General features: G+C 36.2%; 2 protein-coding genes across 4 annotated transcripts; one reads left to right on the top strand and one right to left on the bottom strand.

Annotated features, from left to right (window-relative positions):
* Positions 1–1252: 1252 nt before the first annotated feature.
* Positions 1253–10804, bottom strand: Olr1 (oxidized low density lipoprotein receptor 1). Its single transcript, XM_003470290.3, has 6 exons — positions 10606–10804; positions 8193–8294; positions 7733–7978; positions 4128–4267; positions 3683–3798; positions 1253–3394 (listed from the first exon to the last, which is right to left on the bottom strand). Exons 1-6 carry the CDS (start codon positions 10691–10693, stop codon positions 3250–3252), a joined length of 837 nt encoding a protein of 278 aa, XP_003470338.1. The 5' UTR covers positions 10694–10804; the 3' UTR covers positions 1253–3249.
* Positions 10805–16868: 6064 nt separating this feature from the next.
* Tmem52b (transmembrane protein 52B) lies at positions 16869–24735 on the top strand. 3 transcript variants are annotated; one of them, XM_013152937.3, is made up of 6 exons: positions 16869–17050; positions 17347–17491; positions 19789–19832; positions 21396–21434; positions 22006–22169; positions 23301–24735. In XM_013152937.3, exons 2-6 carry the CDS (start codon positions 17414–17416, stop codon positions 23540–23542), a joined length of 567 nt encoding a protein of 188 aa, XP_013008391.1. In that variant the 5' UTR covers positions 16869–17050; positions 17347–17413; the 3' UTR covers positions 23543–24735. The 3 variants fall into 3 exon arrangements, with proteins under 3 accessions (XP_013008391.1, XP_063094294.1, XP_003470337.1); XM_063238224.1 differs by having other exon boundaries at positions 16880–17050; positions 17355–17491; XM_003470289.3 differs by having other exon boundaries at positions 16887–17491.
* Positions 24736–25169: the final 434 nt, after the last annotated feature.

Here is a 25169-nt window from a genome sequence, read left to right as displayed (position 1 = left end):
GCCTCAGTCTGAATCTGAAATTATAAAATATGAAAAGAATAGAAAACAATTTTGTTAAGTTAGGGAATGAATTCCGCGATGTGTTCTCTACAGAAATTGCAATTCATTGAAACTAAAGATTTTTGCTTTCAAAGTAAATTGTTCAAAAATGAAAATACAAACTATAGACTTTTAAAAATTTTTCATCTTTTCAGATAAATATCATAAAATGGTTTTATTCCAAACATAGAAATGGCTTTATTCCAAGCTAAAAAAATGGCTAAAATGTCTTTATTCCAAACTAAAAAACAAGAAAACAAAACAATTTGAACCATTAAAATTTCCAAAACATTGTACAATTACTGTGGTACCTTGTTTCACAAACAATTTTGTCTGCAAACAATTTGGTTCTTGTGTTTGACAAGATTTTGGTTTTGCTTGTGAACTGTGTATCAGGTGACAAACATCATCATGGCCATCTTTCCCACACAAACACAAACATGGCCACCTTTTTTCCAGAGTCATGGAATGAATTGAGTACCATATTTCATCCAAGGAGACATACAGATGATAATATATGCAAAGATGTTCAAGATCACACTTAGGAAATGCAAATTAAAACTACAATGATACATGACAAATCTGGTATAATGAATAAAACAATCAACATTGAAATATTTCTGTATTGTTGTTGGAAATGTAAACTATCGCCCCCATGAAAGTATTAAGATTCTTCAAAAAACTAAAACTAAAAATTCCGTTTAACTCAGCTATTGCTTCTCGATATCTTTCTGAAAGACATAAAGATATATTACAGTAGTACATGTATATTCATGTTTATATCAATATAGCTATGATAGCTAAATATTGGAAGCAGCCTATATGGCCATCAACACATGAATAGTTTAAAACAATGTAGCATTTATACACAATGAAGCATCACTCTGCCATAGTGAAGGCTAGTCTTCAGTCATTTGTAGGAAAATGGGTACATTTTAAGACAATAATGTTAAGTGAAACAAATCAGATGCACAGCCTTAAATATCACACGATTTCTCTTATATGAGAAACTCAAAATATAAATAAATAACAAAATAAAAGATAATAGGAAACAGGGAGATAGATCTTTTGCAAAAAGGAAGCAGACCAAAGGATGGAGGAAAGGTGAAGGGATGGAGGGAAGGGGGCAGTTTAAAAAAAAAAAAAAAAAAAGATTGTCCTTTGTCTTGGTTACTTTCTCTCATTGGTGAGACAAAACACCTGGCACCCAAAATTAGGGAAGGAAAGGTTTATTTAGCTTACAGTATGTGGAGATTTCAGTCCATAATCAGCTGGCACAGTGGCATGGCACTGGGACAACTCTTCAAGGCAGCAGCAAGCAAAAGCAGCCAATGCAAAAAGTGGGGAACAAGTCTTTCTCCTCCCTTATACGGTACAGAGGCTACCACCTCCCTCCCCAGGGCTGGTGTAGCGCTCACAAAATCTCTGTGCCCTCCTTTTACAAAGGATAAAGATATTTACAAAGTAAAGATCTCAGCTCCTGCTGAGTCTCTCAGTTAAACTTCTACTTCTCAAGTTGACATAGTGTATCAACCACAACATTCACACTGAATTCTGACACAGATAAAGTGGAATTGGATCATTTATACACTACTGGCAGAAATATAAAAGGATGCAACTTTGAAAAACAGATTAGCACTTTCTCAAGTAGCTAAACATATATTTACTGTTAGATACAGATATTACACTCTTAGGTATTTATCCAAGACAAAAGAAGCCCTAAGTTCAGTCAACAACTTCCACATGAACATTCATAGCTTTATTTGTAGTTATTCAAAACTAAAACAATCCAAATTTCACTAACAGGTACACATAACAAATAAATTGTAGTATGTCCCCAAAGGGACAATCAACACTAAACAAAGAATAAATAATTGATACAAGCAACAAGACAAAAATATATGAAACCCAAGTTACTCAAAGTAAAAGAGGTCAAACCCAAAGGGTGTATAGTGTGATTCCATTCATATGAAACCCTTCAGAATGTAAGCTGAAAGGTGATTAGTGGTTGTCTGGGGAAGACACACGGGGCAGGGTATGATGAATAATTTGTGGTTGTTGATATGCTCATCATAAGGGGAATATGTTTATATGTAATGTGGGAAATGTTTCAAATTGCAGTTTATTGTAAATCAATTATACAGAGACTAGTAGCAAAGAAAACATTCTTGTCTTTATAAGGATCATATAGAATATATATATATGGCATACATCATATATATGATTTGCTGATGTGTTATATATGGCAAAATAGTAAAGTTTCTTTGAAAGTAGAATAGCATGAAGGGGGTGGAAAGACAATTGAAGCTCTAAAAATAAAGGGGAGTTTCTAATTCCATCTATTTGTGCTCAGCAATATTTATATACCTGGTTCAAACTGTCCTTGAATTGACTATATTTGGTCTTGTATATTTCTGAATTATTACGTAATACGTTAGAATTTAGGAGAGTGTCTGTAAATAGTTTGTACGTTGGGGAGAAAGTTCTGTTTGTGCCTCTGGGACAAACTTTGTATAATTCTGACACTGTATTGGGCTGCTATTTGGCAAAGAAAAGGTGAAAAAATAATTATAATTTCAGAGATTGGTAATGAATTGTGACTTATTTCACAGAAAAGTCCATGAAATTGCTCATCACTTTCTGGGCCACCACAGTCACTGCGAAATATGTGAGTGGTCTGTATCAATGGTAGAGTCTGGAGGTGGACCCCAACTGTAAAAACAAATGGTGTCTTCCAAGTGGAGAACGCATGATTCTTGATTACACAGTGATCTGTTCTTTGTTCTCTTTCTTCAAGTACACTGCTTCCAGAGCACGTTTCCCCTCATTTGGCTTCCTTGTGCAGATGCACACGTTGTTTTGTCCTTTCTGTAGCTGTAAAAGTCAACACTGAGGTAGAGAAGATTGAATGTGGTAGCTTCCCAAGCTTGGTAAGGAGTCAATTTTTAAAACAGAAAAGGGAAGAAAGACCTAGAGCTTGGCAGGGAGGCTTGGGATGGATAAACAGAATCACTGTTTTTGAGGTGAAGGTGTCACGAAGCTGGAGTCCCAGTTTCAGTCTCCAAAAAGACCCATTTTGGCATCTGATAAGGAGTTCCGAAGCTGGCTCATAACTATCAGTTCTCAAAGCTACTATGATTTGCTCCCGAGAAATGAAAAATAGCTTATGTTCCAGGAAAAAGTCTATTTTTTCTTCCAGCTTCCTCAAATTTATTGTATGTGCAACAGATCTGCTGCCTTCTGACATATACGGGCTGCAACTAAAATGCAGTTGTCAGCAAAAACATCTCCCCACTGTATATATGCACAAGTTCCTGAAGGGTACATATGAGAGAAAGCACCACGAAATTTCAACCTATAGGTAGAGAGAGAGAAAAAAGTTAGATTGTCTATCACATTAGCAGTAGACCTACTGTCAGAAACTTAGCCTTGTTTTAAACCTTAAATCAGAAATAAAGGTGGGAAGAAAAACTCCAGAGAACATCTGAAAGAGTCTGTTGCAAATCCCTTTGGGGAGGTGAGGAAGGAGCCTTGTGTAAATTCTGCAAGCTTTGTTCTGACGAGAATAGAAATGTGGCAGTGAATTCAAAGTGCATTCAGCAAGGAACAGAAAACTTCAAAAGCATGTCAAAAAGAAACTTACAAGTGGGGTCTCAAAGGAGATCCATCCTCCCAGATCCATGAATTGTCGGGCTTCCTCAGACTCAGTCCCGTCCAGAATGGGAGATTAGAATGGGAAATGACTTGCTTGATGAAATCCTGTGGAAAGTAATATGTCTGAGTTGATGGAATCAATGTACAGATTCAGAATCTGAAAAGTAGCCTTACATTCATAAGACTAAAAAATCCCAAAAGGGATCTTTGGCACGCTCTTCAGGATTGTATGTAAATGTTTACTAAAGCCTAAAATATTACATAGCCTGTCAATCCAATACCATACATGTGACCAGGCTAAATTAAAACAAAACAAAACAAAAGAAAACAAAACAGATATTTTTCACTCTAAAGTGTTGTCCCACCCAGGATTTAATTCAGACTTATTTTCCATCAACCAGTATTCCACCCCCCCCCCAGTCATCCATGCATACCAGATCACTCGTGTTATTAATTTTCAGCAACTGGGCACCCAAAGCTGAGCAGTTCTTTCTGCTTGCTTCCCAATTAAATAGTCCAGAGGAAAACAAGTAACAGTTTTCTCCATGCCAGATCCAATCCTGGGGACAAGGACCTACAAAGTACATTAAATCTAATCAGTGAGTTATGTCTGAGTAGAAACGCTTATAAGATTCTTAGGCCAATTTTCCTTGCTGTTATCCTTTAGGCTTATCATTTATTCTTAAATGAAATTATATCCACACTCTGCAAACACCTAAAAGCCTCAGAATCTTACTTATCTTTTTATGAAGAAAAAGAGAAAAAAATGTATATGTGTATTTATATTTGAGAGAGGGTCTTGCATTGTAGTTCAGGCCGGCTTATATAATCATAGTGATCCTTCTGCCCTAGCATCCCAAGAACTGAGATTACAGATGTGCACCACTATGCCCAACTAAAAATGGCTATTTAATAGCTATTTTGTCATTAAAAGTAATCCTTAAGTACTTTAAAACTTCACATACTTGAATAGTGGATTTGGTCCTAAGGAATGTGCCTCCTCGTTTTAGACAAGACCAAGACAATAGACATGTGATTTCTATGCTTTTAGTGTAACTAATTTCATGAAGAAGTGCTCCACAATACAAAGTACATAGCCTACTTTGAAATTTAAGATGGAAAAATGTAAAAATTTCACATTAATAATTTTTGTAATGATTAGTATTAATATTTCCAATATTGTGAATGAACTAAAATATGTTACTAAATTTTACTTTACTTCTTTTTATTTTTAAAAATAGTGTGATTGTGGCAAAATTTGTTTGGGATTTTTTGGATTTTTTTTTTTTCCTTTCATATGGGGGATAGAACTCACAACTTCAAGATTGCCAGGCAAGCGCTTGTGCCAGTAAGCTAAAATCCCTGGCCCAAATTTAACACGAAATAGTGGCAAATACTGTATTTCTTTGGGATAAATTTGTTCTACAAAGACTGTTGTAGGGGTATTGTAGTGGTATGTAGCATCTCATTTGCAATAAGATTTCAGGAAACCTGGAGAGCCTCAACAAAAAGCAAAACAAAACAAAACAAAATCCCAGGGAGTCCAACAAACCCAATTGAGGGTTTGAGCAAAGGCAATATATTCTAGTGCTCACATGTGTGTAGGTGGTTCCAACAATCCCCACACCACCATCACCAAGCTGCCATCCACATCTTCATCATTCCAAGTGTTCGTAACACTTGGAATCTCCTTAAGGAGAAGCATAGACCTTTAGTCACTGTGACCAAAAGGTAAAACACTTCAAATCTTTTAGAAGGGTTATATTTTAATTTTGAGTTTTCATCATGACACAAATCATCACATAATTTTATAAAAGTAGACTTTACCAGAAAGGGCAGAATAAGAGGGCACTGAAAAAATGATAGAAATGAACGGGAAAGGTCACACACACACACACAAAACCTAGTCACAAGCAAAAAATGTAACATTCTTCATAACTTTCTCTATCTCATATGTAAACATAAAAAATCAATATTAATGCTAGATAGCCTAGGCAAATTTTCCAAGGTGCGTCAAAGGAAAAAAGACACATCTCAATTCATGGTATGCATCTATACCATTTGTAATGTAGGTACTATATTATACACACATATGTTATATATGTAGTATGATATGTATAGTATATTGTATATAATTTAATAAATAATATTTATAACGTACCAGAAACTATTGGAAGTGCTTTACATGCATGAACTCGTTTAACTCTCATAACAACTTCATGTCCTCATGTGACAGAGGGAAAATGGGGATAGGAATCTGCACAACCTAACTTCTGGAGGCTGTATGTTTAACCACTATAACACACCACATCTCAAACTTTTAAATTTAAGCTATCCTAGAAAGTATTTCTCAGTACCTCTTAAGACAGTCTGGTATAGAATCTTAGGTTCAATCTGAAATCAGCCATTTTTAATTAGGTATTTTGTACATGTAAAGCTAAGAACCAATACAGATACTAATTATTAAATATACTACTGTGTGCTTCTTCCTCTCACTAGATTTCAGACTTGTGGTAACTTCTTAGCATCTCTCCCTCCTTAGTTATGTACTAAGGATCACAGGGTTATTAGTAAAAAAAAAAAAAAGGTAAAATTTGCTTCAAATTTAAAAGAAAATGAGTATTTTCTCTTGTAGTGTTTTAGTATAATTTTTCAAAGCATCTTCTCAAAGATGCCTGATAAAAGCAGAACCTTATTTGGTATCTCTTCTCTGCTCATTGGTCTTTGGCACTGTTGAGGAATAAATCATGTTTCATGGCATATCTACCAGCAATGGACATAACATCTACCCTGCTTAATTCCTTGCAGATGCTTCACATTTCGGGAGATGGCTCCAATTGGTCTTCACAAAGACTTAATTTTATCACTTTACAACTGATAAAAACTTTTTTACAGCCTTATTTTGAAATGAATCCTTGGTTGGAATGTGGCTACATCTGTTTATGTAAACATGCCTGTCTTTGATATATAACCCTCTTTCTCTTAATCCTTCCTTGAAGTACTATAATCATTTATTTCATTGAAAGTTTCCTCTCAAAAAAGATTAAAGATGTTTTTAACTTTTGTTAAATATCATTTTGCCTGAAAATTTATGCATATTTTGGATTTAAGTTGCTCTGTAGTGAAAGGATTTATAAACAACAAAATTTTATACAAAAATCACTAATTTTCACTTACTTCAATCTCAATTTTTGTCTATAAAATAAAGAGATGGGTATCTGAGACCAATCATGGTATATTTATGCTAAATATTACGTGGGTTGTAGAAGTATGAAGGTAGAGGAATCTGTTTATTAGTGACACTTAGCAATTTAGAAAACAGGGCACTCTTTCATGTACTTCATAGGAAGAGACCTTGGAACTCTGCTCATGGCTGAAAGCATATACCTAATTTAATTACACTGTACAAAGAGTAATTTAATCTACCAGAGTTTATCATAATTATAGATGCTATTTCTGTTGCTTCATAGATTCTAAATTCCTTTAGACAGTTGAGATTAACCCAATTCTTAAAATAACCCACTACTTAGACCCTCACATGCTTGTCTAGCCTGAGTGTATCTACCTAATCCTCCCTCCCTTGACTCTAGATTGATGTAGTACACTTCACAGAACAGTTATTAAGAATGAAGCTGATGTTGAATTAGCAGTAAAGAGTTACAAGTAAAGATGCTTTTCAAAAAGAAATACGATTGAGACACATTAGAATGGAAAAAGTATGACATGAGTTGAGAATGGAAAGATTCTTCCAGATAAATCTGAAAACTAGAATTTTAAAGAAAAAGAAGATGCTCTTCTTTTAAAGAAGAAAACATTAAATCTACCAAATGTAGTGCTTAACTAAGTCAGATGTCCCCAGAGTTGATATTGGGTAGGGTGGAGATGACAAACTAGTCAACTTCTGGCAACAGAAAATTATGAATCAATAATGACACATATGTCAGTATGACAATCTCATGGCTACAAATATATGCCAAAATACTTAGGACAGGACAGGGAATCTGCTACTACCCCTTATTAACTCCCCCTTCCCCAGTACCTGAACAGTTTTCCTTTCTCGCCAGAGCATCTTGGAGATTCAGGTTCAACTGGTGAAGTTCCTTTTGCTCTTTGTGCCCTTCATCCAGCTTCTGTTGAAGGTTAGCTATTATTTCTCTGAGCTCCTTCTGTGAACTCTGAGAATCATTTTCTGCCTGCCGATAGGCTAACAGCTGTCCTTCCAGGGCATTTTCCTGGTGAGTAAAGTTTGCTTGATATTGTTCTAGGAGGTCAGATATCTGGAATACTAAATGATAGTTGAATTACAATTTCACTTTCAATCTCCAGTGTGAAATCCATACTGCATTTTAAGGAAGTCTCATTCTTCTTCCCACTTACTCAGAAAGCATTTAGCCTAAAATGAATCTAAATTAAGGTTGTTTGACTGTTGTTTAAAAATTTTAGGAATTATGTTTATAAGGCCTCACATCTGGTGCTTATTTTTCTATTGCAAGACTTACTTTGCTTCTTCAGCATTATGATAGTTGTCAACAATCCCAGGCAAAGGATACCCAAAGTCATGGCAGCAGGGCACCAGCATGGATAAGAAAGAAAACGACGACCTGGAGGATAGAGGACAGAATTAGAAAAACCAAAGAGATGGGACAAGGCCATCAAACTAGATCTTTGGATCTTGTGTGTCCTTGAGGTTTTGTATTCCTTAGCACTGATCCTCCCAAAGGCTCTACATAATTCATTATATGTACTTATAGAGGAAAAAATGGACAGCTAAAGAATTTAAGTAATTTACTCATGGATCACACAACTGGTAAATTTAAGAGCTAAGATTCAGTATCTGATACCTGGCTCTAAATATCTCATTCTAAAGTTTATACGTTATCTACCCTCTATAATAATTTTTAAGAAACTCTCAATCAACTTGATTAGATCAACTGCACAGGACTAAGAGCCTGGTAGTTGTAAAACAGACTATAGGTGCACGTGAATCCACACACACACACACACACACACATGTTTTATGAGTAACTTGATATGAATACTGCTCATGTCAAGCAAATGAGCTTTAGCCAATTAGTTGATATTTTTTTCAAAGAATTCTCTACATAGTTTTGTGTTTTAATTTTCATTTCACTGTAATTACATCTTGAGACTGGAGTCATTGATCAAAGTAAAATAGGAATGAAACTTAGTAATCATTTGGCTTATATAAAAGTATGCCTCCTTACTCCCAGCCACTATAGGTCACAGAAAAATTTACTGTTTTAATAAAAACAACTCATGTAGCTTAAAAGTGTGGATATTCTGGTTATGCATTCCAGATATTGTTTCTTTGGCCAAAAAAAAAAAAAAAATCCCATACCATTTATTAGGTTGTCCTGAGGGTGAGAGAAATAAGGCACTGGTAGTGTTCCCCTCTGTATGTAAGACTGTACCATTACAGAAAAGACCACACCAGATCTTAAAACCAAAACAGGTCTTTAGTCAGCCACCTACAGTTACATTGCTTGAAACATAACATCACAAAATTTCTTGTGTGAATATTTAATAATCCAAGACAAACAATGCTCAAATATATTTACGGAGTCCTTATGCTTCAAAAGCATTATGCTAGATTCACAAATGATAAAAAGAAAATAGAAATGTTGTCAGGAAGGAATGTAATTCATTTCCTAATTCAATAGTTATCATCTCCTCCCACATACTGTGCAAGCTAGCAAAAAAATAGCAGGAAATTTCATCTTTTGCAAAGAATTGCATCATTTTAACAACTATCTGTTTGTACATCTTTACTATCCTTTGCAATAGGTAACAGATCTAACCCAAAGTGTGAAAGTATAATTTTATACATATTGTAAAAGTCAGACTTATTAAGCTACATGAATGATGAGTGAATGAATGAATTAGTGAATGGGTGAAGGAACACGGCTATTGTTAATTTGTAAGTCTACCAGTGAATGCCAGCACTGTTTTCCTATCAAGGTAGTTCATTAGCTCAAATGTTAAATTATTCCAAGCTTGCCCTTATTTCATCATTTGAAAGAAATCCCTATTTTGTTTATGTAAACTTGATTTGGGACTTCTTTATTCGAATTTCTGATAATACTTTTCTGCCTTCCCCATCTTGTTTTGTTCCCTTTCTTAGAATAAATATAAAATAAAATCCAATTTATCTAGGTTTCCTGTGGAATTGGACATACAAATTAATATATACTTAAGGAGTTTAATTTATTGCACATATCAAACAGAAATCATAATTTTCCAAAGCAGTAATATATAATCAAATATAATTAAACTAGACCATACTGAATATCACTTAACTTGCTTTGGAGACAATAAAATATTACAGATTTTTGCAGTATTTGAAGAACTGTTGTACAAGTTAGCATTCCATAGTGAATTCAGTTCTCAAGACTGTCTCATCGATTGGATACCAGAATCTGGAAGTTGATAGTATAATCCCAGTTCTGCTACTCACCAGCTCTGTTACACTGGGTGATTTTTGCTAATTCTCTGAATCTTAAGTTAACCTTCTGGAAAAGGGGGTAATAAAATACCAATTTCAAGGTGTCATTGTGGTGATTCACAGAAATCATGCATTTAAAGTGAGTAGAAGAGAACTTCTTACAGTAAACAGGATAAGTTAACTATCATCATCACCCTCAACATTGTATTCTAGAGCTTTTATTTAAGTAAGTGGAATTAATTCTCTTAGGTTTTCTGATTTGGAGATATTTTAGTTTTCTAATCTAATCTTCCATAAATTTACATTTTTGAACTGCACTGAAATTCTACGCTTGCACACAGTTACCTACCCTCGTTCCTGTTTTTGGTAATGGGAATAGAACTCAGGACTTTGCACTTGCTAGGCAGGAGCTGTGCCGCTGTGTTATATCCCAAGCCCATCCCCGGTACCTTTAACTTTCTTTCCAAATGACTTCTTATCTGGCTGGTCCTTCATAGACTTCTTCTTGAGATCACCAAAAGTCATTTCCAAACTCATACTAAGAATGAGAGACTGAAGCAGTCAAGAACTTTGACAAACTGAAAATATGTGAGCTTTCGCTGAAGTATTTAAATAGCAGAAGTTATCTCGTAGAAGAATGTTATCTAATAGGAGAATGACTCAGCTATTGCCAGGAGGAAGGGGAGGCTTTGCTTCATACTGGAAAGTTGACTGACGCAAACTTTGGGGTGCATCTATTTTAGGTGGGAAAAGTAGTGATTCTGATGATGTCTATTGATATTCCACAAAGTGGGGTTTTTTTTTTTTGAAAGTGAAAACCACATTTTCCATGAGAAATGAAATACATTAGCCCACTTATCAGAAATAGAAAGTTAAATTCAAGAGAGTAAGTTACATTCAAATTGTGCAAAAGCATTCTTTAGGACCAAATTGTTTGATTCCAACTTTCACATTTGTTTGTTAATTTCATTATGATATCTTTCACAGGTCTCACATTTTGTGTTTTACTGTCACTTGTTTTAACCGACAGCAAACAGGAATCTGAGGTGAACTCCAGATGATTCTTAATAACTTTAGAACCCAAAGGGGTACACTGAATTATACAATGACAGTGAAACCACAACAGAGAGCCCTTGGACTGAAAAGCTACTTCAAATCTTTCTCTTGTCTTGGGGAACTATTGAACACTGAATCTATTATCTTTGTTTATATAAATTTGGGATAATGTGAGTGTATATGACAAGCATTGTACTGGAATATAACAAGAACTCAATAAATAATAGTCACAACTATTATTAGCAGTAGTTTTTAGTTCAGTTAAATAACACAGAAAAGACTACCTTTTAGCCTAACCCATCACTGACGAGTCACAGAATCTTCTATAGGGTCCTCATAAGTGTATCTATATAAATGCATAGATAGAATTTTCACCTATTTTTTCACTTCACAACCTTATGCCCAGAGAATAAATAATTGCTGAAGTTACATGTACTGTTAAAAAATTCCTTATCCATAAAATTATTTTTCTTAAGTATTTATGTGCAAAATTATATGATATCTAAAATCTTCTTTAAGACAGATAAAAGGTTAAAAAAGTAACAAATATATAAATTTTCTAAGTAATTAATTAGAAAAAAAATCACCAACGCTCAGAGTCTAATTAGGATTACATTTCCTTATTCCTCCTTAAATTTGTAAATCTCTTTTTCTGCATGAAATATCCAATACTAAATTGAAAGCACTTTATCTCCCATTTAAAGTTTGGAGTGTTTTTTAAATTTTATTTATTTATTTAGTACTGTGAATCAAACTCATGACCATGCACTTGCCAGGCAGGTGCTTGTGCTGCTAAGATAAACCCTCCATCCTGAAGTTTTAATTCTCCCTGTAGCAAGTACATCTTTGTCAAATTAGCTTTTAAGAAGTCCATATATGTACATATATAATCATTATATTGTAATCATTATGCACTGAAAACATGCACTAAAAATACATTAATTAAGAAAAAGAGACCACATTATCTTTACCACACAATCCTCATCCTGGTTCCTTTTGCTGTGAGTGCCAGGAAATCAGGCCCTGGATCAGACATATTTCTATGGTCATCATGTCGATTACACAAGTGAAATATCAGTAAATTTCTCATAATAATGAATTAAAAAACCAGAATAGCATCATAAGGCATCAAATAACAATTTGTGATTCCCACAGTGACGCAATTATTTTAGATCCCCTAAAATGGCTGCAATTTTAATCATTTCAGATATGTTGATCAATATGGCACTAAATACCTTTACAGTGTTAGGTAGCTATCACTGCAATCTATTTCCTGAACATTTTTATCTTCTCCAGCTGAAATGCTACATTAAGCAGCAAATCCAGTGATGGCAATTTTTATATATTATCTCGTCTAGGCCATAAGGTGCCCAAGACATGGAGTCTGGGTATGAGATCAGCACATTCATCATTAGATAGACTTCAATCCATAAAGTGAATGGACCTCATTCAAAGAATGAAAGCTTGAAGAACAAAAACACTAACCTTCTCCCTAGTAAGAAAGAATTATCAAGCGGATGCCCTTGGGCTCAAACTACACACAACTAACTCTTCTGGGTATTCACCCTATCAACTGGAATTGTAACATTCACTCTCCTGGAATGCACCTATAATTATCTAATTATCAATTTCTCTCTCTCTCCCTCACCCTCTCCCTCTCTCTTTCTCTGTCTCTCTGTCTCTCTGTCTCTCTGTCTCTCTCTCTACATATATATATATATATATATACATATATATATATATGCTTTTCTAGAGAATTTCAATTACAAATCCCCATTGTTCACACCTCTCCTGTAAGTCAACATACTGTTTTCTAACTCTTGCATATCTCTCCATCTAGACTTTAAAAGGAAGCACACACTGATCTCACAGGTCCAAAGAAACGCATCTTGCCTGCAGGAGCTGAAAGTGGATCCTTCCCAGGTTGAGCCTTTATGGAAGAATGCAGCCCAGCAGCCAGCATAATTCCAGCCTTATGAGACTCTAAGCAAAGGGCATAATTCAATTGTGTGCAAGCCTCTGAGCCACAGATACAATGAGATAAGCTGTTATATAGTGCTGCTTACATATTTTGTGCTTGTAATTATATGGACGCATTAGTTACCTTTCTCACCCTAAGACAAAATTTTCTACACCCAAATTTAGAGAAGGAAAATTTTTTTAGTTCATAGTTCATAACAGTTTCGGTCCATAGTTGGCTATCTTTAAGGTATGGCAGGATGGCAGAGGAGAAAAGTTCGTATCAGAACAAACAGGAAGTAACAAGCAGCAACACATAGCATAGCTTTCCCTTTTGTTCCGTTTAGGCTACAAGTCTGTTGGTTGGTATCACCCACATCCAGGGTGGATCTCTTATCTTTGGTAAAAATCTATTCAATCACACCTCAAACTGTGCTAAACTAATCATTGGATTACTTCAGTATCACACATCCATGATCCATATTCACATACCCTAGATTTAACCACTTCCAAAAAGCCACACTTCTGAGCATTTGAGGCTTTCGGGGGACATCTAGTTACAAGTCATAATAATGCCATACAGGTCTAATGCATCTTTGATAAGCTGAATGCTTCTCTCTTATTTTACTTCTTTAAATCTAACCCTCTAACAGACTTTCAATGCCTCCGAGGTTGTAATCCCCCATGGTTTAAAATGGAACAGAACTTATCCAGCCTTGAAGCCATGGCTTTGGCCCTAACCACTACTCAACTTTCTGTCTTTCATACGGATATCGCAGAGTGATAGTAGTCTTAGCTTCTATTTCACTGAGGTACAGAGACGGAAAGGAAATCCATGATGTGCTACCTGACTTAGCAAAGACCATAAAGAAAATAATCAAAGGAACCAGAAGTGAGCATTTTTGACTACATTTGTTACAGTGCTTGTCTAACAATTCCCCAAAGTATAGGTGAAAAGGTCTTATTCTTCCACCTTTCATTGGTTCCAATCCAAATCCTTAATTAACAATATTGGAACAAGTCAATGATTCACAAGCTTAATGGAACCACACAGGACTGTGTTGGGTTACAACAAGGTCAATTTCCTCTGCCCTAGCGTCCATCCTCTGGCCCCACGCATTTGTATTTTTTGTAGTATCATCTAAATTCTCTGTAATCAATGCCTAATGAAATCCCCTGATTTAGCACTCTCAGAAATCATAATTACTTTAATTAGGGTAAAAATGTTTTATTTTCCCAGGTAATACACCGGTGAGAAAATAGAAATGGTAATCATAATTCTGAGAAAGAAAAGTACCAAGGTAGTCATTAACAGAAACCTACTTTGTTCAAACCTGTTAGGAAGCTGGAGGGCAAAAAGAATGATGGTAATCACACAAGAGGAAAGTGCAACAAGGGGAAAGTCTTGTTAAACAAACCTGCTTGTGCTGGCGGAGGCTGGCATGGCTGGGAAAATGATGGAAATCAGCAAAGGGAAATATTCCAGAACCAGAATACTGTATTAGGAAAGCTGAGACACAGTTAGAGAGGGCCTGCTATTAAAATGTAAGGGAGGGATGAAAGCCATTAGTTTTCCAGCATTTTGAAAGAGGATCATTTATAAAATATAGTCAAAATGAAAATCACCTTAGATAACAGAATATTTATTATCAGGACTACTATTTGGATTGTACATATACTAACTTATTTACTCTTTTGAAGTATATGCAGTGAAATATATATATATATATATATATATATATATATATATATCCCACAGAGATATGCAATAACTTTTCCAAGATCGTATCACATATTAATAAGTGAAAAAGGAAGTGATTAATCCCAGGTATTCTAGATTCTAGCAGGGCTCTTAGCCGTGGTATTTTACTGTATCTCTAACAAGTAAAAGAGAGAGGTAAGGTTAATGATGTTTCCCAGGGAGTTATTATTGAATAGAAATACTCTATTCAAAATGCCTTCTTAACAGGCACAGTAGCACATGCCTATAATCCCATCTACTTGGGAGACTGAGGCAGAAAGATTAAAAGTTTGAGGTCAAGTTGGGCAATATAGGAAGACCCTGTATCAGAATAAAAATGTTTTAAAAATGGCTCTGGTAGCAATTTAGATCAATATTACAGTACTTTTCTAACAGATGTGAGGCAACATTCAATCGCCGACACACGCACGCACACACGCACACACGCACACACGCACACACACGCACACACACACACACACACACACACACACACACACGGCCAGCTACAATGAAGCACATCTAAATTCCCCAGCATTGAAGGAAACTGAGGCAGAAGATCATGAGTTCTAGCACTGGGCAATTTAAAGAGACTCTATCTCAGAAATCAAGAGGAATGGGGCTGGGAATGTAGCTCAGTGGTAGATTATCCTGAAAATGAACCTCAGTACTGAAAAACACATGTGCTATAAGTAGTTCAGTGCTCACTGATTTCAGTTCAAAGTGGGGAGATGAAGGAAATACTTCATCTTGAATTTTATTTTCTCTATGAAATCACATCTTCTGGCTGCCAGGTGGTGCTTCCCTTCTGCTTTATGAATGGGAAAGGACAGGGGAAACTGTAATTACTTAGTGAAGGGTTGTAACCAAAGTCCTGCTCTTCTTGACCTACCTTTCATCTTGCCAAGTTTTCTATTAAAATTTGGAAAGCATTCTTCATTTTAATTGCATTAACTTTACTTTAAAAACATATCACTATTCACTTAGTTTTGAAACAAATAAATTATAATAATCAAGATCCTACCAGTACATTATCTTATTCTGCTTTCTTTAAGTGAAGAGAAAATGTTTCTCTTCTGCATCCTCACATCACAGTGTCATGCAGTGGGAGAACATTTTAGAATGTGACTAGTCTCCCCCAACAATTGCCTTTCAGAGTTAAAAAGGATCAAACATGGTTTTACTCCATTCTTATGATATTGATTCATCATTTTAAACTAATGTCTAATATTCTTATTAAAGGCCTTGCATTAAGTAACATTACCTGAGTATATCTTCATTCATTCCAATAGATATATTCCAAGTATTCCAGATTCCTTCCATGTGTACTTATTTTTGCTCTTTGACCTTCGATTTTTTTTTCCTAGAGTGATAAGATTTTATTTTTCCTTTCTTTATTTTTTGCTCTTCTTAATTTTAAAATTGGGGTCTTGTTTTGTCTCCCAGGATGATCCCAAACTCTTGAGCTTGAGTGATCATCCCGTTTTAGTCTCCCCTATAGCTGGGACTATAGGTGCACATCATTGCACCTAGCTGTAGAGTAGTTGGATCTATTCTCAGTCACAACACCCTTTTACCAGAAAAGAGGAAGAAAATGAAGAAGTTGTAAAAAGAAGACAAGAAGGAGGATGGGGAGGAGAGAAAGTGAGGAGGAGAGAGAGGGGGAAAGGAGAGAAACAAGAAAAAATGACAAACACACACACAAAATATCTATAAATCTTGGAAACCAATTCTGAAACATATGTCTGCAGGTCTAGCTTGTCTGTTTCAGTGGGAGTCTAGGTCAGAATGGAGGAGACCATGGAGAGCACCTGGAAATTCTAATTTTCAAATCTCATTCCCAAAATGAGGTGGCTTTGGCAGCTGCTCAGTCCTACCTCAGTGGTTAAGAATAAATGAAATGACCCAGAACCAGGAGAGTTGATTATCAACATAGTGAGGGTAGAGTTTCAAAAAGCAAGAAGAGGGAGTGCTAATCACATGGATAAGGGTGAAAGGAGATTGGCAGGGTGACTCTCAACCTTGAACAGTCACCCCGGCACCCTATGATAAAGGACCAAGAAGCATTACCTACCTACTTTCTGATGAACACGAGAACATAATTGGTCATCGCCAATCTGCCTTTGACCTTCCTCAAAGTTAGGCTTCTAATCAATGATTAGAAAACTCTTTAACTTAAAGGGCAAAAGTGTCTTCCTTGAATGTTTTCCTATTGGGAATAGCCAGGGGCAGAAAACAGAAAACATAGAAAAGTTTTAACAGCAGGGTGGAAAAAGGCAGAAGGAACAAATGCAGAGTCAATAAAATCAGAAATAAAAATAGAGGAGAAAGCTAGGAGGAAAGAGGAAGTATTTTTGAAATCAAAAGTCAGAGGGAGTAAGAAGAGATAGAAGGAAAATCTAATATATTGCTAAGAAAAGTTTCTCTCCTTGAGAATTCTAGATCAAGAAGTCACACACCCCGCAGAGGATGGAGAAGAGGTAGCGGATATCCAGCGCACAATGCGGGAGCAAGTGTTCAGCCGGATGGAAGTCTCTGCCCATGTTCTGACGGCCTCTGTTCTCCTCTGTTTCATCCAGGTGAGTTCAGCTGTGAAAAAGCAAGATGGAGAAGGCTTTTTTTTTAGGTTCATCAGCACTCAGAAAAATCTTGTAGAAAACAGTTGAGGTGAAAAGAAAAATACAGAGAGAGGTAATGGGGCAGGGAGTAAGTCCCATGGTCACTTACTGTTGTGCATGTGGGACTAATGCATGTGGGACTACAGATGCATGTGGGACTATGAAGAGGGAGACAGACATTATAGTAAGCCAGAAGTGGTGATGAATGCCAGCACTCTGGGAGAGTGAGGGGAGATTATAAATTGGAGCCCAGCCTGTGTAATTAATGAGAGCTTTACTCAGAGTAAAAAAAATTAAAAATTCAAAATTAAAAAGTTCTTGGGATATAGCTCAGTGTGAAGGCTCTGGGTTCATTCCCAAATAACACACACACACTCTCTCTCTCTCTCTCTCTCTCTCTCTCTCTCTCTCTCTCTCTCTCTCATGTATAGCTCTAGGATAGCTATAGCACTTTAAAAGTGACAATTATGTTTCTCTCATTTAGTATAGTATCAAATATCCCTCAAAACTCCAAATAAATAAATTGTATTTGGATAATTTATGCATAATTCCACTAAATGAAATTTCCTACATCAGTTCTGATATTTTTCTACCCATTAAGGTGTCTCCATTCCACAAATAAAAGAAGGAAGATTCTCCTAGAAAGCTTAGGAAAAGAGGAGAACAAATTTAGTCTCAGCCTGGGTAAATTAGACCCTGTTTTAGATAAAAAATGGGCTGGTGTTCAGTGAAGCCCTCGGTGCAATTTCCAGTATGGGATGTGGGGAATGATGGTGGGAGAGACTCTTTAAAAATATTTTCGTTCCTACGTTTCTCCCCATCCTGAATCAATAGCCTATGAATATTTCATTAGTTGAGAAAGCAGTCATTAGACAGAAGGATTCTGGACAATCATCAGCATTAACTAGTATATAAGTATAAAATCTAGCAAGTACACAAGCTGCATTATATCACATCCTTGTTCAGGGTGAGCTGCTCTTTTGCTTCCTAGATGCCAATTAATCAATATCTCAACAATCCTTTATTTTTTCTTGCATTTTTCTAGGTTCTATTTCTCTTCCCTTTTCTCCTCTTCCCTTCACTTCTGTTCTCTCTGCAGCAAACCTGAGAAGTGGCAAATTATCTGTTGAGCACCTTAGATTTCTTTTTACTTTAGTGATGAAAGGCAAGCAAGGGAGCAAGGCTGGGATGAGGAAAGAAGCCCTTGGGCATCGTTCTTGGCAACCTCTTTCAAGTGAAAACAAAAGCAATGACCAAGAGTTTTTCCAGTGTTACCTGCAGATGGTGGCTCCTAATCCTTTTACAAATTCTTTCTATCTTTCCTTAAATAACAGGCCCCTGTACTCCTCCACTTCCCATCATTAAATAGATACAAATATCTGTCCTATCATAATGCTTCTCTTGCACTTCTGAAATATTAGGTCATTTGAAGTTCTGGAAGACTGAAACAGTTCCCAGAAATAAACTTTGCCTCTAAAGCAGTCTTTCAAGGAGGAAGTCATCTGAGATCTAGGACAGAGAGAAAGGAAGAGCTTTTGATTTTGTTTTGTTGTTGTTGTTTGTGAGGAATAGAAAGGAATGGTGTCAGTATTAAGGAGCTGTAAGACCAAATTTGCCATCAATTGTATTAACTTATTTAACAAATAACAATGATGATAGAATCATATTTAAATTCTGGCTACGTCAGTGGGTGTATAGCATTGGTCACATTACCTATGCCTTAGTCTTTTCACCCTTCAAACTAAGGTTAATGATTCTCAGCTATAGGATTATTGTAAAAAAATGTTATGCAATATTAGAAATTAATAGCCTGAGTAGGATGCAGACGTTATTCAGAAAGCCCTCATTCCCTTACCCTTGTTGTGTTGTATGATAAGATATGGCTGTGTTGAGGGCATGTAAAAGGACTGTGAAGAAAAATTTAATTCACAACAGGGCAGTAATGCTGACCAGCAAAACATTCTGAAGGATAGATCAAGAAATTTGTAAAATAAATTGGTATAAATGGCTTCCTTTCATTCATAGGCAGTAACACTATTAAGAACAAACAAATACAAACAAGTGAGATAAATATCTCTTTCAAAGTTTCCCACCCCAAGTCAGCAGGCATGGGAGAGACAAGTCACAAGTTACAGTCTTAAGTATGACCTGACCTTACAAACATGCCCTCATCAGACGACAGCCATGGGCTACGATAAGGTTGCTGACCTTAGCAGACGAGATGATTTCCCTGTCTGAGACTATTTCTCTTCCTACAGCTTCCTGGAGCACGATGTGAGGAGAATTGTGTCAGTTCTGAGTAGTAAGTATCTAAGAATTTGAACTGAAAGGAAAACAGACCATCAACATCCAAACACAGGTCAAAAAGTCATTAGAACACTGTAACTTCCCTTTATTTCTTCTAGCAGGCATTCGCCTACTATCGCAGATGTGTCATTCTATGTGCTCAAAATATTACAATCTTCCACCAAAGCAGTATAATTCATCTCAATTTATATCATCATAGAGACTTGCAAAAGGTTTTTTTAGCCTCTCACTCATCAGTTCAGACAGGATTCATTATCTAGCCATTGGCTTATCTGCTTGGGTGATTTCCAGAATGGAATCCCTATCTCAACCCTAAAAGCAATTTCTGGTTTTTAGGGCAGTTAATATTTATTGCGGAATTCATTTATCTATCACTTTGATAGAGTTTTTCTATAAACTGAAGCTGTCATAATTGAGTCTCATGCAGACACGAGAACGTAAAGATAAACATTTATATATGAGGCACTGGGTTTAATCTCCAGTATTGAAAGGAATAAAAAGGAGGAATGAAGGAGGGAGCATTAGGGAGAAAGTAGAGAAGGAAGGAGGGAGGTAGGAAGGAAGGAAGGAAAATGAAAATGAAAAATTCATTCAAGCTGAAGGAAATCATGTATCTAGCCGTGGAAGCAGCGATAACCCTGCCTTTTATCACCCGCACATGGGACCTTGGTTATTTGACATTATCTGAGACTTTAGACATCTATCACTACAAGAAAATTCTTCCCTGCAGAATCAGAATCTAGTGTAAAATTCCAAGAGTTTTGAATACATGATGAATGCAAGAAAACCAAAAGTATAAAAGGTTCAGTAAAAAACATAAACACTTCTTTCTACAAAAGTGTGGTCACAAAAAGAATACAGAAATAGATTGCAATAGATGAATGTATTACCAAGTATTATTAAACAGAAGTTACTAATCTACGAACATACAAATACTTTGCATTTTCTCCTTATCTTATTCCTATGCTGTTTCTTCCACATAATCCTCATTTTTTTTTTTTTTTACCCTTACAGAGAAAGTCAACAATTGCAACAGTTAATTCAAAATGTTTAGTGATCTTTCATTGTAGGGAAACTTTTTCCCTTCCTGTTTGGGTTCAGTGCATACGAGTATTAGGGACGTGACAGTTTACATCCCTTTTCATGGTAAGGGTGTTGCAAGAGCTTGTGAAACATAAACTTGATTGCTTTCATGCTTTTAACTGAAATTTCCTTTATGTTTACATTCTCCTGAACTCAAATATGTAAAAATCTTAATATTCATATCCATTTTCCAATTCACTCTTTATAAATATTTTCCAACTTGTTTACAATAGTCATAGATTCATTTTCTATTGACACTTTTTATGCTCACTGTGATTGTTTTATTTATAAAATAATTTGCACAGTGTCATATACGATATAAAATACTATGTATGTCATTTCATAGTAGAATTAGCTCATTTTTTAGAACTTGAAAATTTTTAATCTTAGTTGCTTAGATGCATTATAATGATATTTTTATATTGTAACTCACATTTGTGACATATAATGAAATAAACTCTATTTTTCTCCACAGCTGTCTGACTACAAACTGGGTACATCTGTGGTATATATGGTAAGTTTCAGTTGCAATACCTACCAAAGTATTTCATTTTACAAGGCATTAATTATATCTATTTCTTTGTCAGAGAGAGAGACAGAGAGAGAGTCAGACAGACAGAGACAGAGACAGAGACAGAGACAGAGACAGAGACAGAAAGGGAGGGAGGGAAGTGAGGGAGAACAGAAAGTTTGAGACAGCTTCCCTATTTAGTATCTCCTGGACTAAAGTTACTTTACCTAGTTAGCCTATGAAACCATACACCAAGATATCTCATTTGAATACAATCTCCTCTATTGAGATCAAAAGATTGTTTTGTCCTTATGGGATCTGCTCAAGAAATACCTTCACAAAGTTTATTTCAGTAAAGTAAAAAGCAGCTACTTCAAGTTATCTGTAAAATATTATGTATTCTAATCATTTGGCTTAATCCTGCTAACAAAGAAAGAAATATGTATGTATATATGAATTGCAATCTCATCATTTTTATGTGGAATGTCAACAAGAATTGAAAGGCACTAAAGACTGATGATGCCAGAGTTGAGACAAACCAGGTCTGAGTTTCCTCCCCGCTGGGCTTTTGTAGGCTGCTGGTAGTAGTTGGTGCCCTGCTTCTGCTCTGTGGCCTGACTTCAGTGTGCTTCCGCTGCTGTCTGGTTCGTCAACAAAACGGGGAAGACGAAGGTCAGCCACCCTACGAAGTAACTGTGATTGCTTTTGACCATGACACCCTACAGAACACTATCACTTGTGAGTACACTAATTTGACGTGGGGAAGACACCTGGGTTTAAATTAAGAATTAAAAGGACCCCATAGGTATAGCAACACTAATCAAATAACATTACAGCTCCTAGGATTCAGAGCAATTTTAATTTCCGAAAGACTCATGGGGTGCTGACCTGGCATCTCACTGGTGCTGTATTCTCAGACATTTGTCTGGCTGGTGATAGCATGAAGAAAGAAGTGGAATACTAAAGACATTTTGGAGACCTTTTACAAGGAGAATTGCACACTTGATAGTTCATTTGTTTTGTTTTGTTTCTCTTCTTTATTAGTAGTCCATGTTTACATGGAGTGGGTTCATGCACAGAACACAGCTTCATTGCTTTTCTCATTCTCTTCCCTTCTCTCCTTCTCCTGCTGTCCATCTCTCGAACCCCTCCCATTAGAGAAAGCTGTATCTTCCTATTTTCTATTATCAAGATAATAAATCATTTTCATACCCTAAATTTATTTATGTTTATAAATAGCTTGATAACTTATTTTCAAATGCTGAACTTATCTTTCAAAATGTCAATTTTGTGAAAATCTTACTTTCTGTTGTCTATACTGTTTTGTATTTTTAAAGAAATTAGTGGTGTTTGCTTTTAGTTCCGTGTGCTTCAAGTCATGGTCCTTACAATTTTTTGCCCAACATTCCTTTGATCATTATTATAAGACACTTTGCATTATTGTATATTCATTCCTAAAATGAGGTGATAAATACAAGCTAGAGCAGTAGATAGCAAACACTGTAATAATTACTTTGAAAATAGTGCAATATGACATGTTGTTGTTCACTTTACTACCTCCCTTTTCTTACTTTATTTTTAGGGAAAAAATAAAGTTCAGAGTCTGCAATATTGGTAGGTGAATATAAAGAGATCTAAGACTGGAAGAGGAAGGGTAGGGTGTGAGATATGGGAACACAACATAAGATTGTTCAAAGACACCAGACAAGTTCTTCTAACAGAATATGAAGCTTTTCATACATTTTTTTGGCTGCGGGTGACAGTGAGTTTGGGCTCTTATTAAAAATGTAAGGACCTTAGTGTGATGTGAAGAATTTGAGGTCTAAAAACAGCACATTTAAGTCATATCTGCTTCTTCTTCCCTTCCAGCCCTGCAGTCAGCATTTGGCTCTGCAGCTCGGAGAATTCTGGCTGTAGCCCATTCCCACAGTTCCCTGGGTCAGCTGCCCACCTCCTTGGACGCCCTCCCAGGCTATGAGGAAGCTCTTCATATGAGTCGCTTCACGGTGGCGAGATGCGGAGAGAAAGCACCCGAGGTGCCCCCAGTGCCTGGGGGAAAGCAGCTGCCTCCCGTGGAGAAAGAATCTAGAGTACAGCACCCTTCGCTGTGATGGGGATTTGATTTCTACATGGGAACCAAGCTTTCCTCAGAGTCTAGAGTGTCAATAGTCTAAGTCTTCATTCTTGACAAGTGTTTTCTGATATGGACTGTACTCATCAGGCACTCTAATTCTTTATCCAAAGCCAAAATTCATTACATTGATTACCAACAAGCCAGGAGAGTATCAGGTGTCTTGAATTCCTTCAGTCATTCAGTGCGTATAAAATTCCTTCACCTCCTGATACTAATAGTTGTATTTCTACCAGTTCAAAGACTGTGGCAAGCTTGAAGAACAAGAAATTATAAGCACAGCCACAGTTACTAATGCACTGAACCCAGAAACTTTCTTCCTGAAAGAATAACCAATTTTATAATAGATTAAATGATCATCTGGGATATCATGCAATACCCATTTATAATAAAGAATACAAGAGAGAGATTGCTGGTGTAGGATAAGAGAATATAGTCTATGTCAAATGTCAAATTTTTTCTATCACTCCAGCTCTACCCACTAGAAATATGAAAAACTGTGCAAAGTATAACAGTACTATCACCGCTTCAGTTCCTCTACCTTACAAATACACAAGCACACATGTGTGCAAGAATGTATGCATCCTTTTTAAGCTCTAAAACAATGACGTTGGCTTGCTTCTCTACTCCTTCCTGCTTCTATCACTTAAAGCCACAGCATGTCCACAGCAGCTCACACCATCTCACTGCCACCTTGTGGAGCCAGGGCAGAAAATGCATGCTCTTCTTTGGACCTATCTACGCATCTCTCTAGCTCTTAGAGAACTAAATGGGCAAGTAAGCCTGGCCTGGCACTGTCGTGCCTCACAGTGCTGAGCTCACCACGCAGCACACTACCCCTTAAAGTACAGTAACTGGAACATTGAGGTGGGTAAAACAAGTTACCGACATTTTAAAATACCATTTTGTCACCTGTAAAAGGAGTACTAAAGACATCTCCAGGATTTGTTGTGAGAAACAAAGAACAAACTATGTAACATAATTTGTAAATCATTATGCACATGTATTTTCTGTTATTCTTATTGTCATGTATATTCACCTGTCTGCTATAATTCTCCTAAGAATTATGTTCTGGTTATTCCTTTTGCCAACCTGCTATGTTATTAAAAAGTTATATTGGACACAGCTTTATTTTATTAATAAACACTTGTTGATTGAGACAAACAACTTAAAGATATGATTCTTGTTCGTATGTTCCACATAGGTGTAGGAAATAGTTGAGAAAAGTAGGGGTTTTTTTAAACAATCAGCTTAAAGTTTTCAGAGGAGGCAATGCAGAAGTAAAGGTTGGCTAATTAAATACATTCTTGAAATAGCTCAGAGGAGATAATGTTCAGAGTGAACATAATCTGCCTGTAATCTAGGTTTTTCCCCAGTCACTTGGAAACCGTTAAGATGCATGCATTGTTAATGACACCTAAGGTCACTGTATCAGGGTTCACAAGAGGAACAGGTTTTAAATAAAAACAATGTGTATTCCCAATCGCCACCAACAGAATCAGAGGTACAAGAGTGTAAAATGGCCATTTGTGGTCTGGAGGGCAGAAAGACTGGGTTGAAAGTTAAAGGCCTGGGGCTGGGGATTTAGCTCAGCGGCATAAGCACCT

The sequence above is a fragment of the Cavia porcellus genome, unplaced genomic scaffold (assembly GCF_034190915.1).
Source record: "Cavia porcellus strain 051 isolate PalLab524CR breed Dunkin Hartley unplaced genomic scaffold, mCavPor4.1 scaffold_27, whole genome shotgun sequence".
Lineage (NCBI taxonomy): Eukaryota > Metazoa > Chordata > Mammalia > Rodentia > Caviidae > Cavia > Cavia porcellus.
The sequence above is the reverse complement of the archived record's forward strand: the minus strand, read 5'-3'. Positions and strand labels throughout refer to the sequence as shown.

Coding starts and splice junctions, on each gene's coding strand:
- Tmem52b (XM_013152937.3), top strand. CDS start 17,414: ATGCGGGAGCAAGTGTTCAGCCGGATGGAAGTCTCTGCCCATGTTCTG. Junction 19,833..21,395: donor AATTGTGTCAGTTCTGAGTA/GTAAGTATCTAA, acceptor TTTTCTCCACAG/CTGTCTGACTACAAACTGGG. Junction 22,170..23,300: donor CCTACAGAACACTATCACTT/GTGAGTACACTA, acceptor CTTCCCTTCCAG/CCCTGCAGTCAGCATTTGGC.
- Olr1 (XM_003470290.3), bottom strand. CDS start 10,693: ATGAGTTTGGAAATGACTTTTGGTGATCTCAAGAAGAAGTCTATGAAG. Junction 4,268..7,732: donor GAGAAAGGAAAACTGTTCAG/GTACTGGGGAAG, acceptor TGTACTTTGTAG/GTCCTTGTCCCCAGGATTGG. Junction 3,395..3,682: donor TCTCCTTTGAGACCCCACTT/GTAAGTTTCTTT, acceptor CTCTACCTATAG/GTTGAAATTTCGTGGTGCTT.